This window comes from Pristis pectinata, chromosome 11 (assembly GCF_009764475.1).
Source record: "Pristis pectinata isolate sPriPec2 chromosome 11, sPriPec2.1.pri, whole genome shotgun sequence".
Lineage (NCBI taxonomy): Eukaryota > Metazoa > Chordata > Chondrichthyes > Rhinopristiformes > Pristidae > Pristis > Pristis pectinata.
In genome coordinates this window covers 37,255,367-37,276,223 of record NC_067415.1, presented here as the reverse complement: position 1 = coordinate 37,276,223, position 20,857 = coordinate 37,255,367, and the positions used below count along the sequence as shown (strand labels likewise).

General features: G+C 40.4%; 1 protein-coding gene across 2 annotated transcripts in view; it reads left to right on the top strand.

Moving 5' to 3' along the window:
* The window catches only part of LOC127575884 (PC3-like endoprotease variant B), a 591,287-nt gene that overhangs the window by 345,671 nt on the left and 224,759 nt on the right, over window positions 1–20,857 (top strand). For both annotated transcript variants that reach the window (XM_052026095.1, XM_052026094.1), the window contains exon 8: window positions 19,189–19,271. In XM_052026095.1, coding sequence (XP_051882055.1) covers window positions 19,189–19,271 — 83 coding nt within the window. The remainder of the gene's footprint in view (window positions 1–19,188; window positions 19,272–20,857) is intronic.

The window sequence follows — 20,857 nt, the reverse complement described above, 5'->3', positions numbered from 1 at the left end:
AAAAAAATGAGTTTTTGGTAAATTATACTTGGTAGACAACTGTTCAAACGAAGAAAGGTTTCCTCCAATAAACAGGTCTTGAAAACAAGTAATACCTAATTTGTCCCACTCTTTAAAAACTACATCAGTCAAAGAAGGTTTAAAAAAGTAATTAGGGAAAATGGGACTGGACAAAGAAAAACTCAACAAACCAAAATATTTTCTAAATTGTAACCAAATCCTCAAGGCATGTTTAACTACTAAAGTATCTGTTAGTTTATTTAATGATATTGGAAGTGAAGAACCAAGCAAAGAGATAATAGAAAACTTTTTAACAGGGTTAATTTCCGAAGAGACCCATACTGGACAAGCCTCTTGATTAATGTAATGTAATACGCCCTTCTTAATATTGGTGCTGATCTATAGCTATGATGACAGCAGTCTGAGCTTCAAGGCAACAAGATTAGCTCATGTGACAGGCTTCAAAGTTCTCAATACTGCACTCAAATGTTGAGTGGCTTTTGTCAGTACTTCAATGAAGTTGAAAGTTCTGCTGTCAGACATTCCACCATGGTTGGTTCCCTGAGCACTGACATGGAGCTGGCCACCACTTCCATTCAGGAAATTCAGGGCCCCAGACTCTTTGTAAATCTGTGTGGAAATGTTGGAGCTGAATTCTTCCATTTTCAATTCATAGTCTTTTAGGCAAACCTAACAATATTCCAGCTGCTCAATGTGCACTTGTCATTTTTATCAGCCTTGTATAAGTAGTTCTCTGGAGCACAGCCTGACCCAACAGAAAGTTGGGGCACGAACAACCCATTTTCAGTGGCTTGACTGCAGCTGGCTCCTGCTGGTGACTCTCCATTTATAAATCCTACTTTTAAACTGCCCATTACATCATAAGATGGGAAAGCCTGAACTGGTGGCTGGGAATGTCAGATCATACACTGGTGCTGCTTTCTGCCATTTCTTCTGGCTCAGGTTTTTAGTACCTGAGCCAGAAGAAATGTAGAATCTTTTGGGGAGGTGAATGAAGGAAGGCTAAAGGGGATAGCCATGATGAGGGGAAGAGGCAAGAAACAAGAGGTATCATTCAACACTCTGTAATATACAGACAAAGACTGTGGAACAATAGGAGTTATGAAGGAGGAACAAATTTGAATAGACCGCCATCTTCTACAGGTGCTGCCTATAGCGTCTACAGGGTCCTACCCCATAATCAAAAGTTTCTTTCTTCCAGATCACTGAGTCTTTGGGCACAGTCTGCTAGCTCACTGCCACCTTCTCCTGGGAAAGAGAGGAAAAATGTGTTGCATTGTGGCTGTGTGTGTCTGCCACGGTTGAATAGCTGGGTGTATATAAACACAACCGGACTTGTGTGTCAGTGTTGCAGTAAGAATCTGGGAAAATTTTCAGTCGGAGCGGCAATTGATTGAGTTTTGTTGTTGGCTGAGTGATGGAGGTGTGGTTGGGATTTGTCAGTGTGTCCACTGGCCCTGATGTTCCTCATGATCATTAAACCTACCCCATCTCTGCAGCCATTGACGTCTTGGGCCACCTCTTCTCATTAGCCTTTCACTTCAGCTCCACAGGGTTTCCTTGGTCCCTAACCAAACAGGACCTCTCTCCCTATCTCCATCTGTACCCCTGATATTTGTGGCTGGTTTGACATCTGTGAAGTGAATATACCACAACTGTATGTTCACTTCCAGTGGTGATTGGAGGGGATGTGCTGCCTCATCTTCATGATGCTTCAGTCAGCATCAGCTGATGCTAGGGAACCTTCAAATTAATTTCGATTAAATGACATCAGTAGGGAGATGTGGGTGAAATTAACATTGTCATGATGTGGGAGGGAGCTGTTGGGACAGAATACTCGCTGTGGTAGTCACTGGTTGCAGACTGTTGGAACTCATAGAGAAGGGTTCACAGGGGTCAATGGCTTCAATGGGTAGGTGCTATCCCACCACGAGAAGCTAGATATAACATGAATATGTGTATCAAGCCATGGTCCATTTGGCATCGTCCTAACTTCATCCAGGGCATCCTCTTGTTTTCCACAGGTAACAAGTGACCAAATCTTCCCTGGCCTGTTCTCAAAGCAATCCAAAGTGAACCAGATTTCCTGGAAAGATTTCTGTTTTGCTGGTGAAAAATAGAAAGGCAAAGTAGCTTTAAAATGGTGAAAGGATCTGGTGTTCAGATGCACCTTGGTGTCCTTAAACAGGGGTCCGTTCAGGTGAAGCAGGCAATTTTGAAGGCAAATTATATATTTTATTGGAAGAGCATTTGAGTACAAAAGTAGAGAAATATTGCTCCAATTATTGAGGGCCCAGATGAGACTGCATTGGGAACATTATGTAAAGGTCTGGAGGAAGACATACCACTGGGCTCAATCCCGCTGTTATAAGACCCTTGTATGGACTTCTCGTAGGTTACTGATGAATTCTTGACCTCACAATCTACCTTGTCATGGCCCTTGCACATTATTGTCTACCTGTACTGCACTTTCTCTGTAACTGTAGCACTATATTCTGCATTCTGTTACTGCTTTACCCTTGTACTACCTCAATGTACTTATGTTTTGAAATGATCTGTATGGATGGCTTGCAAAACTAAGGTTTTCACTGTATCTTGGTGCATGTGACAAAAATAAACCAGTACCAATACTCGCAATAGAAGAGTACAGTGAAGATTCACCAGATTGACTCCAGAGAAAGCAGATTTGTCATATAAGATGACATTAAGTTGAAAAGGCCCATACTCTTTCTATTTTAAATGGCTGAGAAGTGTTCTCTTGAATTCTTAAGGAATTTGAGAGGGTTGATGTAGAGTTGATGCTTCTCTACTGGGATTTATAAAATCAGCAGTTTCAAAGTAAGTTGTCAGCCATTCAGGACAGAGATGAGAAGAAGTCCCTTCATCCATTGAAGAGCAAAATTTGGAGATTTTCCACCCAGGACGGCTATGAAAGTTCAGTCATTTAGTATATTCAAGATAGATACTAAGGGAATCAAGAGATATGTGGCTGGTGCAGGAAAGTGGTCCTGAGCTAGAAGATCAACCGTTATCTTATCAATTGGTGGAGCAGGCTCTTGCAGATGAATGGCCTATTCCTGTTTCTATTTTTAATGTTTAATGTTCTTATCTAACTGTGTAAGTTAAAGCATAATAAAGGCAAAGGATAAATGTATGAATATTAAACAAAAAAACACCTAAGATCATCTTTTGTTCTACGAATTCCTTGGGAGTATCAAGAGGAGATTGACTGTCCTCCTGCTTCCCACATATTTCAGTACACAGCATGTAACAAGGTTGGCTGCTGTGGTGTCTGTTTAAAAGGAGGTAGCACAATAGCCTCAAGGGCTGTTTTCTGCCTAGTGTAGAAGAGATGCAAGGTAAATCCAGCCATTTCCAGAGACCTAGTAATTTATGTAAATTACCATAGACTCCAGGTCATATCTGTAATGTTTCTAGTAAGATGCTCTGAGAACATACTGATCATTTGATGCCCCCCAAAAAAATCACAATACATTTCTCTCCTATTACTTCTCGGTACAGCCGTGATCTTTCTGTATTTCTCTTATCTGAGGCTTTTACAAACCATGTTTGGAATTACCTAATCATAACTTGCTGATATATTTATGTTTTCTTTTCCTTTTTACTAATTTCACTGCTGTCAGATTCTTTCATGCTGGTTTCACAATGATGAAGCTTGTGAAGTTTTTTTTTAAATGCTAGGAAGCTGTCTAAAGTATTACGCACTCATCAAAGGGGATCCCACGCTGGGAGAGATACACAGACAGAAGGAAAAAATATGCCAGATATTGCTCTGAGATGGAAAGGAACGAAACCATCTGGGAGTATCCAATTTGAAAATAAAGGATACAGTTGAAGTTCATAATGCAAAAGCGTGTTCAAGCCTTGAACATAGCCCTGATAACTGGACCAATACCTTTAGCATTGCTCTGCCTAGATATAAAAAAAAGGGTTTGATGTTTCAGGGTAGGTGACCTACAGCTGAGATTTGAAGTTGTACCAGTGTCGAAACCAAAAACTTAAAGAGTACTCAAGACAATTAACAGATGAAATCATTGAGTTTAACTAAACTAGGTCATATATGGCTGTTGATTTAGATTAAAGTTGCAATCAGTAAATAAATCATGGAACTGAACCACAAAGCAGATTGTCCACAGCTTATTTCTTGGTATGTGCTCAGAAAACCATGATGACAATTTGAGTGTTGCAATTGACATCACCTACTTCAAGAAAAATATTAATCTGACAGTAGTTTAACTCCTGACTCCTGTCCAGGGAGCTTGACAAAGGGGAGATGACTCAGTGTTACTTCCAAGGTTGAATAGCTCACTTATTATTTGAGCTCTAATAGACCAAAATTTGAACAGGAGCCAATACTGTCATTAGGGGAAATTGGCAACCACACCAAAAAGAAACAGATCACATGCAAAGCCTTCTTAAAGCTTAGGCAGAAACAGGGAGAGATGTAACATTAACACTTAATGGAAGCTTTGAAAACATTTACAGCAGACCATCTTCATGGAATATTAAAATACTGGAACACTGAAAGGAATTTTTGGAAAGTTTTCTAACCAAAGTAATGAATATGTCTACTGTCAGATTTATAACAGCATTTGGAACAGGAAGTGAAAAAATAGAAAATGAACATGAAATTAAAACATGCATCTGGCACAAAGCTTAAATAGATATTAGAGTAAAGAAAAATAATGGGGAAAAAACTTCAGAAAAAATAATGGATACTGCTGAGGAAGGGAAGAGAATGGAACCTTTGTTGGGCACAATTACGTTGGAAGCAAAGACTGAACTTAATGCACAAAATTCTGGTGAGGAAAGAATAATGGGCAGAGAGCAGCTGTCAGACAGAGAAACCAGTGCTGGTAAAAGAGTAACATGAGAAGTTTAGGAGTGAAAAGAAAAGAAATGAGAAATCCACTGGAGCTTTAGAAGAGAATGCTTCAATATATCAGAGTCCAGTGCTGACAGTTAAGTGGAAGCGTGCATCAGCAGACCGTACTCTGCTTTGACTGAGAGAAACTAGAAAATGTGCTGACTGCTTAGTCACCTTATTGTCTCATTTCTAAACAAAATGAAAATATTGGTTTCTAAATCTTTACCTGTAAGTATTGTCGACACAGCTGAAGAAAAATGCCTCCCTAAAATAAAATTTTCACTAATACTCAACTGCAGATTACTCAGGGAAAAGTGTTTGTTTAATCAAAATTATGGGTGAAACAATCGGTGCTGCGATTTGTTCCATCAGAAGTTCTAACCACAGATTTCACTAATCCCCCGATGACTGAAATCTTGAGTGTGTAGCCAGTGAATGTTGCTTTCAGGCAGAACTAGTGAATGAGCTAGATTGGGCTCCCATAATGTCACACATTGAAACCCAGGTACCCACCCAGAACAAATTCAGAGAAAATGATCATCTGGCAATAATTAAGGCATCCTAGTCACAGAGGACCTTAGATACCATGAACAGAGCGCAAATCTCGTAGACATTTGGGAACTCAGTTAATTCTCTCCAGACTGAAGACAACACCACTACTCAATGACACAGCACTTTATTAGCAACTAAAGTCACAAACAGTGATCTACTACAGAAAGTTACAACCTCAGAAAACTCATAATAGATTTACCCAACTTGATTTCCCTCTCATAAATCCATGCTAACTTTGGATAATCCTATTATTATTTTTCAAGTGTCCTGCTAACAATTCCTGCATTTTCCCTGCCATTAATGTCAGATTAACTCATCTATAGTTCCTTCTTTTCTCTCCCACTCCTTTCTTAAACAGTGGGGTTACATTTGCTACCTCCCAATCTAAGGGGACTGTTCCAGAATTTTGAAAGATGACACCCAGAGCACCCCTTATCACCTTGACCACCTCCTTCAAACCCTAGGGATGCAGAACATCAGGTTCTGGGAACTTGTCACCTTTCAGTCCCATTAATTTTTCCAATACTAGTTTTTTTTTAATTCATTCTAATTTATTTGAGCTCCTCACTCACCCCAGACCTGCAGTTCCCTGTTATCTCTATTATTTCCAGGTGGTTTTCTGTGTCTTCTTCCATATAGACATCTTATATTTTCAAGAATATTGATAAATGATAGTGCTAAGCTATTGTCTTTAATCACTGCAATCTTTCCAGTGAAGGCTTCCCCACCTTTTTATTGGATAGGAAGTTCCAGTATTTACACCCAGCAACAATGAAGGAATAGTAATATTTTTCCTAGTCAAGACAATGTTTAACCTAGAGGGAAACATCTGACGATGGTGTCTCCATGCTCCCACTGTTTTTTTCTTCCAGCTAGTGGAAGTCAAGAGTTTTAGAGATATGGTCAATTGAATTGGAATGTTGCTGCAGTACATTTTGTAAATTATCAATCCTGCAGACAGAGTGCACTGCTACCGGTGGGAGTGCATATTTAAGGTACTGAACTGTATCCTGCAAGGATATGTGGCTTTGCTCTGAATGGTATCAAGCTTCTTTAGTGCTACTGGAGTCAGATGTGTTCAGGGAAATGGAGAGTATGCCATTGGTATTAGTTTATTATTGTCACTTATACCGAGGTACAGTAAAAAGCTTGTCTTACAAACTGATTGTACAGGTCAATTCATTACACAGTGCAGTTACATTGTGTTAGTACAGAGTGTATTGAGGTAGTACAGGTAAAAACAAGAGTAAAGTGTCACAGCTACAGAGAAAGTGCAGTGCAATAAGGTGCAAGGTCACAACAAGGTAGATCATGAGGTCATAGTCCATCTCATTGTATAAGGGAACTGTTCAATAGTCTTATCACAATGGGGTAGAAGCTGTCCTTATGTCTGGTGGTACATGCCTTCAGGCTCCTGTATCTTCTACCCAATGGAAGAGGAGAGAAGAGAGAATGTCCAGGGTGGGTGGGGTCTTTGATTATGCTGGCTGCTTCACCAAGACAACGAGAGGTAAAGACAGAGTCCAAGGAGGGGAGCTAGAGTCCAAGGAGGGGAGCTGGAGTCCGTAATGCGCTGGGCTGTGTCCACAACTCTCTGCAGTTTCTTGCGGTCCTGGGCAGAGCAGTTGCCATACCAAGCCGTGATACGTCCAGATAGGATGCTTTCTATGGTGCATCTGTAAAAATTGGTGAGAGTCAAAGGGGACAAACTAAATTTCTTTAGCCTCCTGAGGAAGTGGAGGTGCTGGTGAGCTTTCTTGGCCATGGCTTCTACGTGATTTGACCAGGACAGGCTATTGGTGATGTTCACTCCCAGGAACTTGAAGCTCTCAACCCTCTCAACCTCAGCACCATTGACGTAGACAGGTGCATGTACACCGCCCCCTTTCCTGAAGTCAATGACCAGCTCTTTTGTTTTGTTGACATTGAGGGAAAGGTTGTTGTCATGACACCATTCCACTAAGCTCTCTATCTCCTTCCTATACTCCGACTCATCGCTGTTTGAGATACGGCCTACAGCGGTGGTATCATCTGCAAACTTGTAGATGGAGTTAGAGCAGAATCTGGCCACACAGTCATGAATCATCAAACTCCTGACTGGCTTTGAGGTGAGTTATTTGCTGCAGAAAATCCAACATCTGACACACTATATAAGATAGGTGTATGGAGTGCTTGGTTAGGCTGATGCAGTAAATTTGATGGGTAGGTGGTTACACTCTCCTTTGTGGAGGATGATCATTGTCTGGCACTTGTGTAGCATGAATGATAGCCACAGAATATCTACCAATACCTGAATGTTGTCTAGGTTCTGAACCATCCAAACACAGACAGCTTTGTTTTCTGAGGAGTTGCAAATAGAGTTCTGTGCAATCATTTATGAACATCCCCACTTCTGGTCTCATAATAAAGGGGAAGATATTAATGAACTAAGATGTTAGGCTTGGAGTATTGGTCTGAAGAATTCCTGCAGCAATATCCTGGGGCTGACATAATCAATCTCCAGCAGCCACAGACATCTTCCTCTGTGCTTGTTGTACAATACAAACATATGCACATATGCATTAGGAATGGGAGTAGGCAACAAGGTCCCTTATGCCTGCTCTACCAGTTTGTAAGATCATGCTTGATCTGTTTGTAACCTCAACTCAACATTCCTGCTTTCCATGGTAATCTTTCACCACATTCACAAATCTATCTACTTCAGCCTTAAAAATATTTGAAGACCCTGCTTTCACCACCATTTGAGGAACAGAATTCCAAAGACTCATGAACCTTTGTAGAAAACATTCATCTCATCTCTGTCTGAAATGGGCAACCCATTCCCTTTTTCTTATCCACCCCTCCCCAATCCTGTCTGCAACTTAAATCTGATGTATTTTTTTCTTTTCTACATCTGATGTGTGATCTTCACATCGAAACATTAATTTTATTTCTCTTTCCCCAGAAGCTGTCTGACCTCCAGCATTTTCTGTTTGTATTTCAGACTTCCAGCATTTGCAGTTTTTTTTTAGTTTCATTTCCTGGAGCAAAATACCTGGTTAATTTATCTATCCCTTCAAAATGTCTTTGTTAAACATCTATTGAAACTCATACTATCTGTTTTTATATTTCTGCCTAGCTTCATCTCTTATTTTAATTTTTACTGCTTTTTAAACCTTCTACTTATTCATTGCTGTTATTTATATTCTGCCCGTTCTTCTGACCTGCCGCCTGTCTTTTCATATTTATGTTTTTTTTTGATTGACACCCCATCTTTAACTCCTTTAGTTAGTCATGTATGGTGAGTCCTTCTCTTGGAATTTTCCTTTCCGATTGGAATGTATCTATTCTGTGTATCCTGAAAAATCTCCTTAAACCCCAATGCATCTCAATTACTTTATCCCATTGTCCTAATTTTCCAGTTCACCTTAGGTAGTTCTGACTTTGTATGTTCATAGTTGCACTCAAATAAATTTAAAGTACTGCTCTTCTATCCATCACTCTGAATATAACATTCAATCATATTAGTATCACTGCTACCTGGGGATGTATTCATGATAAATATTGACTTTAGTGAGTGGAGAACTGTCTTCTTAATTCCCATTGGTTCAATTTTACTTTGGCTCTTTAATGTCATAATTGGTCAAATGCTGCTTTTATGCTAAGGCAGTCATTTTCACTCATCTCTGGAATTCAACTATTTTGTCTGTGTTTGGAGCAAGATTGAAATAAGTTTTCTGATCTTGGCTGAGCCAAATCTGAGCATTTGTGCATAGGTTATTGAGGGGTAAATGTTGCTTGATAATCTTCATCGTCTTCCATCAGTCTGCTGATGATTCGGGGTAGACTAATGGTGAATAATTAGCAAAATTAGATTTAACCTACAGGCCTGAAGAAGGGTCCTGACCCGAAACGTTGACCACGTGCTTTTCTCCACAGATGCTGCCTAGCCTGTTGAGTTCCTCCAGCATCATTGTGTTTTTCATCTAAGATTCCAGCATCTGCAGTCCTTTGTTTCTCTTAGATTCGACCTATTTCTTATGGCCAACATTGTTGGATTGAAGTCAGTATTGTAGGTACACTGGAAGAACTTGGGTACAGGTATTTCAGAAGGGCAAGTCTTCAGTCTTATAAGTAATGCTGTATGGTCCCATTGCTTTTACTATATTCAGTGCTTTAGAAGTTGTGTTTTTATATATTATGTAGAGTGAATTGTCTATTGACTGGCTTCCATGATGGTCAGGCCCTCAAAAAGAGTCTGGGATGGATCATCCACAGCTGAAGATGAAGGCCAATGCATCAAGCCATGTCTTATGTGTTCATGAACTGGGTTCTGTCACTGTTCTTGGAGCATCCTCCTCCATTTTAATGCCCATCATTATCCATGACTGGAAGTTGCAGGAGTGCAAAAAGTTCTAGTCTGATCTGTTGCTTGTGGGTTTGCATATGTGAAGATCTATATTGCAGCTTCACCATGTTGTAAACTGATTCTCAGTGCTGCTACTTGGCGTGCATTTTATCCTTTTTATTGAGCCTAAATTGGGCTTTCTTTTGGTAAAATTGTGACATCAGAATGAGTGAAATACTGGATCATAAAGCTGCAGATTATGGTGGAATAAAATTCACCTGTTATTGATGCCCCACAGTGCTTTATTGATTCCAATTTTGATCTGCCGCATTTATACAAAATCTGTTCAATTTAACCTGATGTAGTGTCATGCAACAAAAATTCCTTCTCACAATGCCGAGAAAGCTGTATTGCAGAGTTGCACCCATTTCTTGTCCTCTTAGTGTCCATTAGGAATTTTTACTCTTGACTCTCCAGCAGAATTTTAACTAGCACAATAAACATTTCTGGAGGACAGAAGTCCCCCAAATGGTGTCAGTGGTAGTGCAGTGTCCAGCATTTGTTATTTTCAACTTCGCTGATCTGGAAAATGACCGCTCATTTAATCTCAGAATAAGTAGCTTTTATTAACTGAGTTTCCCCTGAAACCATGCATTTTAAAGGGCCGACACTCACAGTGCATTTTTTACCAGGCTGCTCCACAGGACTCTGCAGCCTCACTACTTACTCAACACGTAGCTCACAATTAAGACAAAGCATTCCTTGCAACTCCAAAACTTTTCTGCACTCCAAGTTGACTTCCAAAGGAGATTTATCTGTGTCTAATACTTTCTAACTGGAAGGCATAGAGGTGGACCTTGGGCATTAAAGCTATCACAAGCAGCTGTAGGGACCCTGTGGGAGGATGGGTATAAGGGCATCACCTGTATCTCTGTATCTGCCCTTGATTTAAAGAAACCCATGCTCATAGCTAGACTATTTTGAGAAGCACACCAGGTCAATCTTCACTGAGGTCTGTGCCCTCAAATTCTGAGTCAAACATGCTTGACCACTTTGCGTGTGGAGGTCAAGGTGATGATCAGATTCCTATCCTCAGGGTTATTCCAAGCTACTGCCACTGCTGTATCTCACAGTTTGCTGCTCACTTGTTAACAAGGTCACCCACGGTCCAAAGTCAAGGAGAGGAAGATGTCATTTACTATTTTCTGCTGGTCACATGAGCAGGCACAGTGAGCACAGGGAAATTACCCGCATTGCAGGTTCCCCCAGAGTGCAGAACTTCACAGACCTCACTCACATTGTATTACTCCTTACAGAAACCTGCCAGACAACACCCTGCCAGGGCATAGCCTGGACTGTAAGTCTGCCTTCCCACCTCCCCCACTTCACAGTGACTGTGCTTCCACCAGCCTAAGTTCTGAGACAGACAGATGCAAGCATGGGTTGCAACAGCCTGTTTATCACTGTGGGGCCAGGCCTGTTTAATTTCCAACTGAGGTGTTGAAATTAAAAAAAATATCCTTTCACTGGTGGCACATGCAAAACTTCAGAGTAGGGTTATTGGGCCACTCGTTAGCATGCACAGGAAGCCTAATGCTTGTTACCAGCTGACACCAGGAAGATCTTAATGAAACTGGAGACAATACAATGTTAGGCATACATCAGATTCTGAATGTTGTTGTGAAAATTGGTGCTTTTTATCCATCATTTGGGCCCAAAATCTATGCACAGCATTGTCCAATTTTGCACCAACCAAGTTAGCCATGAGCCATATATCTGCGCAGATCAGACTACTTTGGTTACTTTTGCATTTGTTTTATAGACACACACTAATTAAATTTACCCCTTGTACATCTTTAGCCTGCCAAATCCTTGAGATCTGGGCAGACACATGAATGTCAGGTTGGTATTGGTGAGGAGGAATGGGATTTTGTTGAAAATGAGTAGCAAAGTTACTTCTTATTGTTACGTTAAAGTGTCCAGAAAGATGACAAATTTGGGAATCCAGGGTTCTGGCAATCAGGCAGGAATGTGGAGTTGAGACCAAAGGTCAGATTGGCCTTGGTTTTATTGAATAACTGAGAAAGCTCAAGCATTCACATGGTATACTTTGGCTTCTGTTTCCTATGTCTGCATAAGGTGATTAATATTCTCTGTGTCTGAACTATAAAGCCAGGCTTGACATTTACTCATGTGTTAATGTCAGATTTTGAAGCAATAAACCAACTGAGGGGAGACAATAGCATAAATGCAGGATCTTCCTGCATCTGGCAGCTCACACTCTACTTTCTTATCTCCCACTATGTTTCCTACACGTTTTCCTTGAAACTCCAGGGCTCCTTCTTTAAACATGCTGAGAAAACTGATGTTGAGGTTTCTTCCCCAGTTGTTGTATCTGTTGTTGAAAGTGAACAACGTTTTCATATGATCACTATTCACCCAGATATCAGCAGTAACTAAGAACAGCTTGTTTACAGGTGCAAACAAGTTGTATTCACTTCTCGTGAGTTCTTTACTGTGTCCATCATCTTAGAAAATGAAATTCTGAGTATGGGTCTCACAGTATAGTCGAGCCACAGAATATCTAAACAGCGAAGGCAAGGATAGAAATGAAAGACAGTAAAATAGAAAGCGAAAAAGGAAGGCAGGGCAAGAGGCAAATAGAGACAGAATAGACCCAACGCACTGCCCGGGGTGGTAGTGGAAGCAGATACGATAGTGGCATTCAAGGGGCTTTTAGAAAGGCACATGAGTATGCAGGGAATGGAGGGAAATGGATCATGTGCAGGCAGAAGGGATTAGTTTAATTTGGCATCATGCTCGACACAGGCATCAGGGGCCGAAGGGGTTAACATAAGGAAAAGCAGAGCCCTATATTGAAACACTCATTGTATCTGAAGCAATGAAACAGAAGCACAAACAGGGATAAACGGGTATGATCTGATAACCATTATGGAGATCAAAGGTGGAAATTCAATATTCAGGGATATTTGATTTTTAGGAAGAACAGGTGGGAGGGAAAAGATGGGAGGTAGCTTTGTTAATTATAGATGTAATAAGCACGATTGTGAGAAATGATCGAGCCTGAGAAGATGTGGAGTCCATTTGGCTGGATGTAAAAATAGCAAATTAATGAAGAAGAGTAGTGCATAAGCCATGAAATCGTAAGAAAGAATATAGATCAAAAAATAATAATGCTGTGCAAAGAGTAGTGCACTCATCAGGGGTGTCTTTAATCTTCATGTAGTTTGGGTAAAGTAAATTGGAAATGGTAGTCTCAACTATGATATTATAGAAATAGTGGAGTTTGAGATAGTTTCCTGAAGCAATACATTGTGGAGCTAATCAGGGAACAGGCTATTTTGGATCTAGCAAAAGAACCAGTTTAATAAATGATCTCAGAATAAAAGATCCCTTTGGAAGTAGTGATCTGAAGACAACAGAATTTAGCATTCAACCTGAGAGTGAGAAACTTCAATCTGAAACAACTGTGTTAAACTTAAGTAAGGAGAATTATAAAGAAATGAAAATCGAGTGTCTGGAGTGGACTGGCAAAATAGATGAGCAGATGAGATGGATGAGCAGATAAGATAATAGATCTGCAATGGCAGATGTTTAAGGAGTTAATTCATTACCCTGAGTAAAAATATATCCTGATGAGGACGAAAAATTCGAAGTGGAGTTAGTGCAACAGGCAGGAAATGAATAAGATTAAACAGGAAACTGCAGATGCTGGAATCTGGAACAAAAAAAAACCTGCTGGTTTACTTGGTAAAATGGTGAGATCAGAATGAGTGAAGGGCTGGACCATGAAGTTGCAGATTATGCTGGAGAGGATAAATTCTGGGAGGACTTTTCACCTTGTGAGAGATTCTAGGACCAGATGCCACATTCTCAGAATAAGGAGGCACACATTTAAGACTGAGATAAAGAAAATTTTCTTCATTCAGTGGTCGTGAGTCTTTGGAATCCTTTGTCTCAGAGAGCTGTGGAGGCTAATTCCTTTAATCAATTCAAAGCTAAGACAGACTGATATTTAAGTAGTAAGGAAATCAAGGGATATGGGGATCTGGTGGGAATGTGGATGAGGAAAGTTGGAACAGCCATGATTTTATTAAATACTGTAATAGGCTTGAAAGGTCAAATGGTTGGGTCCTGTTCCTATTTCTTATGATCTGTTGTCTAAACCTGAGGAATACTTCTCATGCACTTGGGATTATTATTTCCCAGTGCTTGGGGCATTATGGGTGTCAGTCCAGGATCAAAGGGCATTCAGTCTGGGTGTGTGAATTATACTGAAAGCCATGTTGATGAAGGCATTAGCTCCACATCAGGGTGTCACTCAGCATACAAACCTTACTTAATGTCAATGTATGAAATCCTTTTAAGGACCTAATTCCAGACTATGCCCTCCCTCGCAACTAACATATATTAATTAATATGAACAACCACCCATCTACAAGTTGCAAAAATCTACAGGGGGTGGCGTGGCAAGTGCTGAATAAATTGTTGCTGATTTTGAGATGCTGGCTCAAGCCACTTGCTCCCAGATAGGGGCGAACCAGTGGGCATTCCCCTTGGACATGACCGGAAGAATGAAAAGAAAGTACCCACAAAGGACAAACAACCAGAATCGAGGGGAGGCGGGCCATATCTGCCCAGGTAGTTTGCACAGCATCACATTGGATGTGTGGCACAGAAACAGGACATTTAGCCCCTCCGTTCCATGCCAGTGTTTATTTTCCTATTTCCTTATCCAAATATTTCAATGTAACCTTCTCCCTTATTTGCTTGTCCACACTTCCTTATACACTATCCACTTTAACCAGTTCCTGTGGTAGAGAGTTCCACATTCTACATTTTTATTGGACTGTTATCTTCATTTTCTCAGCAGCTGGTACCAACTTGTCCACATCCTAACAAGTCGAACCTCCATGGACACATGTGATTATTTGGGGGCTTTTGACATGACCACTTCCCCTCCCCCTCCACCAGTCAAAAATGTGAACCATATCAAAATTGTTATACTGTTTTAATATCAGTAGCAGGAAGTTGAAGTTCATGTAATTCAATTCTCTGTAAACATTTGGGAATTAGAAAAGTTTTACAAATATTGCAGTATCAATTCAAGTGAGTTCATTTTGCATATGTTTGCATATTTGTATTGCAATGTTTGTAGTCAGCAAACACAAGTTTTCACTATTGGCACAATACTTCATTTTGTAAATACCCTGTCAATGCAAACATCCAGCAAAGTGGTTTTTGTGGCCACTTTAATGAAAGTTTGCAATGACTGGAAACTTGAGAGTCTGTAAATACTAATGTTTATGATCAAGGAAAACCTCTCAATATACCTTCAAAACACTTAAAAAATAATTGTTTTAGACTAAAGGCATTGTATTAATTGAAGTACCTTTAGTAATTGTAGTACAATTATAAAATATGTTGGAGGTGGTTTGTAATCTTCAAAATGTGAATGGACACTTTATTGTAGGCTAACAACAACTAATGTGTGCTTCTGTCCTCTGTAGGAAAATATCATTTTATTTGCACATGTGACACATTGTTAACTATTTTTGGAAAGCAATTACGGGTTCAGTCTCTTAAATGACTACCTTAAACCTTCTTAACTGTACTTGGGTCTCTTGTATAATTATTTATTGATCTGATGAACACTGCCATCTTGACTCAATTCACTGTTGATTCATGTCTCCTTTTCAGAAGTTGGTTCTGTATCCAGTTCTGGAATAAGAGTCATCATATATTTCTTCGATATAGCTTGGTATGACTTTTGCTGCAATCATTTCATCACTTTGGACACCTCTGACCTTTCTTTATAAGCTGTCTTTCAAGGTTCTCTATAAAAGTAAGGAAGTGTTGATGAGGCTCTATGGGGCACTGGTGAGGCCTCATTTGGAATACTGTGTGCAGTTTTGGGCCCCTTATCTTAGGAAGGATGTACTGATGTTGGAGAGGGTTCAGAAAAGATTTATGAGGATGATTCCCAGAATGAAAGGGTTTACTTATGAGGAGCGTTTGTCGGCTCTTGGACTGTACTCACTGGGCTACAGAAGAATGAGAGGGGACCTCATAGAAACATTTAGAATGTTGAAAGGACTGGACAGAGTAGATGTGGTTAAGCTGTTTTCCTTGGTGGGTGAGTCCAGGACTAGAGGGCACAATCTTAGAATTAGAGGGTACCGGTTTAAAACAGAAATGAGGAGAAATTTCTTTAGCCAGAGGGTAGTGAAATTATGGAATTCTTTGCCACATACAGCTGTGGAGGCCCAATCATTGGGGGTGTTTAAGGAGGAGATTGATAGGTATCTCATTAGTCAAGGTATCAAGGGATATGGGGATAAGGCCAGAAATTGGGGTTAAATAGGAATAGTATTAGTTTAGCTCATGGAGCAGACTCAATGGGCCGAGTGGCCTACTTCTGCTCCTTTGTCTTGTGATCTTGTGAATACATTTTCTTCCTCTTGGGCATTCCCCTGGGATCAGAGATGCCATGCTTCCAGTCTAACTCTGTGGGTTCACACATAAGCAACTGGTAACTGACAGGTTATGTGGGCAGGTAATTTGTGAGGTTCATTCTACTGTTTATGCAAGGCCTCTGTGTGCTCCCAATGCACAGCTCAAGCTTCTAAATACAATCCTAAATGTTGCTTCTCCACTTTGAGTGATCAGGAACCAGGGATTCCCAACAGTCAGTCATGATGTTGCATTTCGTCAAGGAGGCCTTGAGTACATCCTTGAAACTTTTCCTCTGTCTCTTCCCATGAGGGGACTTGGGAAAGAATGTCTGTATTGGGAGTTTGGTGCTGGGCATGCAAGTGACATTTTAGTCAACTGAGTCTAACTAGGCCTTCAATACTGGGGATGTTGGCCTGGGAGAGGACACTGGCATTGGGTCTTGTACTTCCAATGAATTTGGAAAATTTTGCAGAGACAATGTTGGTTTTGACTAGGCAATATTTGTGTCTCTAATCTAGATTTCACAATATTCAAAAGGACATATGGAGTTATAGAGAGATATAGTGCAGAAACAGGCTCTTCATCCCAGCCAGTCAACACTGACCATCAAGTACCCATTTTACACTAATCTTATCCATTTTATTCTCCCCAGATTCCCATCAACCTTTCCATTCCCCCTCCTCCCCCAGATTCTACTATTTACTTACATATAGGGGAAATTTACTATGGTCAATTAGCCTACCAACCACTGCATTTTTGGGATATGGGAGGAAATCAAAGCACTTGGAGGAAACCCATGTGGTCATGGGAAGATTGAGAAAACTACACAGAGACATCCCCAGTGGGCAGGTTCAACCTACTTGATCTTCAGTTTTCTTTGCAGATCCTTGCCCTGTAATTGCCCATTTGCTCTTTGTATTCAGCTACTGTGTAGTGAACAACTCTACTTAAGATATCTTTATTAGTCACATGTACATCGAAACACACAGTGAAATGCACCTTTTGCGTCGAGTGTTCTGGGGGCAGCCCGCAAGTGTCGTCATGTTTCCGGCGCCAACACAGCATGCCCACAACTTCCTAACCCGTACGTCTTTTGGAATTTGGGAGGAAACTGGAGCACCCAGAGGAAACCCACACAGACACAGGGAGAACGTACAAACTCCTTACAGACAGTGACCGGAATTGAACCCGGGTCGCTGGCACTGTAATAACGTTATGCTAAGCACTACACTACCGTGCCTGCCCTATTTGTTGGTCATTGTAGCACAGTTGTCTATCCTGGTACCTTCAGTACTTCAGCCAAGTGAGACTAACTATACTTTCTGTCTATGGTAGATGTCCGAAGTTCCTGTTATAGGCATTTCTACCCATGTTGATACAATCCATTGCTGCGTCAATATTCATTTCTACAGCTGATCACATTAGTAATATTATTTTGAAATAGTGCTGCTTTTCTCATTTCCACTAATAGCATTGATCCTAGCAAGTCTAGCTCTGCTCTATTGGAATCTGCTCTAATGTTATGCGGACTCCCTCTCTGTGTGTTTTCTTTTGGCCAAGGTTTCATTCTGAATTCACCAAGTTGTAATATTTGGATAAATCTTTTAATGCAACAAAATAGCCATTGACTGTTTTCCTGTTCTTACACTCTTTATGCCAAATTTGTAACTCTTTGCTGTAGATTGAAATATGGCAGCAATTTCTGAACTACTTCAGTGAATGAAACATCTTTGGCTTTCTGTCAGACTACCAGACTGGTAGAAATACGATAGGTCTCAAAGCCAATCTTCACACAAACACACAAATTAGGAGAAGGAGTGAGCCACTTGGGCTCAGCTGCTCCACCAATTAACAAGGTTGTGTCTGATCTGACTGTAATCTCAACTCTGTGTTATCATCTACCTGTGCTAAGCTTTCACTTCCTTGGTATCAAATTTCTTCTTAATTCTGCATTAAAATATTCAAAGACTCTTTCTCCATGGATCTCTGAGGAAGACAGTTCCAAAGACTCCTGAATCTCTGAGAGAATTTTTTCATCATATCTGTCTTAAATGGACAACCCCTTAACTTTGAATGGTGACTCCTAATTTTACATTCTTCAACAAGAGGAAACATCCTTTCCACATCCACCCTATCAAAACCTTTTGGGACTTCATGTGTTTCAATTTCTTTTTTCCTCAATTTCCATCAATAGAATAACCTTCTCACTTTCTGTTATAGCAGTGTTCAGTGTCCGCACATTTTCAAAATGATGTCCTGCTTTCAGAAAATTATTAACCATAAAGAACGTTTCCATCCTTTCCAACTATGCTGTGAAGGACACCCATACTTCACTGCACATTCCTCGCCCTCCTTTATAGCCTGCTGTGCTTGAGCTGATATTTTGTCCCATTTACTGTCTTAACAGCAATGTTGCTCCACTTAAGCTTTCTCACCCATGCTCACTTTTGTGTGTTTAATTCTTCTGTTCAGCATTTCCCTCTGTGCCACAAACCACCATTGTCTTTATTTCCCTCAGTTGCTACTGTCCGCATAAATGTACCGTCTAGCAGTGTAACCTGAAAAATGTAGGCCCCGAGCTACCTTCTCTTCATATCCACAGAGCGCTGAGGTCCTTTGGTCAGTGCCATTGATCGGCATTGCTTATCAGGTGATTTGAGGAATTTCTGAAATCTCTGTCTCTGGATTCAATATGTGCCTGTTTTTTAACTAAACATTGCCACTTATAGTAGTGATCAATGAATCAGAGTTACGATGCTAGTAAGTACAACAATCTTTAGAAACTATAAGGAGTTTCAAAATGTGGGTGTTCACGTTATTGCTACTGACAGCACACATATGATGATACCTTAGTCATTCACATACATGACTTATTTATGTATCTGCATACAGATGTACCACATTCACTATTTTATTTTCACAGGATCCTAATGCCAGCTTTGATTTCAATGACCTCTTTGATCCTCAACATGATCCAGTTCCAAATAATGCAGGTCACTTTAATGGGTAAATATTTCAACTAATTTATTCGGATCAAATTATATCTTTAGAATCTATCTTGAAGAAAAAAATGCATTTTAGCAGAATAGTGCAAAGGACTTAGCAGTTATTATATTTATTAATGGAAGGAAAACAGTTGCAAACTTACTGATATGTATGGATAAGAATAGAAAGTGGATTCATAGCACAAACTCAAAATAGATGCAGCATATAAGACATGTAGATTTCTCAGCTGTAGGCACATAGGATAGTACAACAGGGAAAGGTATTCCTTGTGTTCTAAGGCACAGATCTTGCTGGACCAGGCCCACTGCCCATACACACCAGGGGCAATCTCTCCCACATCCTTGAGTCAGATGCAAAGGTCCATTCAGCAACTTGGCTTTGGATAGTGCAGTGCAAAGGTCCTGCCCCTCAATGCTCCTTGAGGGGGATTGGGTTTTGTCTTCTGTTACAACTGTCATTGATGTTAACAGTTTACAGATACCTCTAACATTCAGAGGCATTTAAGATCTGTTAAAATTAAAATAAATTATTTTTTAAAAAATAAATTGCTTTAAAAGATAAAATAATCAATTAAAAGCACATAAAAGCATTTAAAAACATTAAACTAAAGCAAAATAATTGAGAAGACTTAGATTTCCCCTTGGCGTACTTATCTATCAGAAGGAAATCCCATTGAAATCAGTGGGATCATATGCCTATGTTCTCTGTGTAGGGAGTGTTGAGGCTCTACTTCAAACTAAGACATGCCACATGATACTGCCATGGCTGTAGCCACTGAGCTATGCAAGACTACTTTTCTAGGGGCAGTTAAGGTGATTGTGGCCATGATTTTCTTTTTTTCCTTTTTTTTTTCCCCTGGCTGCTTCTGGTGACACCAGCAGCATATCTATGTTTGTGGCATATCACTGCATCAGGTAGATAGATGAAGCAAATTTATTGCCTTCACCTGGAGCAGGAAGCAGCAGACAGCATGTGGATTCACCAGGACTGCAGTATTCCCAGTGATACAAAGCAAATGAGAGCTTCAACATCAGCTTGATGATTCCATGTGAAAAAGCAGAGTTGTGCCAGAACCACAAAGGATTTCTCTTGCCGAACATTTAGCTGGTCTGCAACTATATGCACAAAATCTTGATGAATAATGCCAAATAGTCAGGGGGCCCTCACAGTACCTTCACTTTGCACCAGCCTGCTCTGCCCTCTATCACTTCTGGACAAGGGCTTTCCTCTGTCCACCTTGCTCCTGATTCCACTGTGGACCCAAATCAAAAAAGGAACTCATTTCTACAATGAGAGATGTGTTGCTACCTACGACATAGTTGAACAGACAGTCAGTGAAGCTTCCAGTAAAGGTTCTGCTGCCTGGACTGCTATAGAGGCACATTGCAGTATGTTTCAGAGGGGTTCTCATAATTAATTATCAATCACTGCATACTGCTCTACCTGGAAGTCACACATGCTCAGCATTGCCCATCATCTGTGGAGCTGGAAGAGAATCAAGGGAAAGGGTGGAGGTTGGGATCCCTTTCTGAGCATTCTGACAGGGAGAGACTGTGATAGCGTTGTTCTTCACTGAACTACTGCTT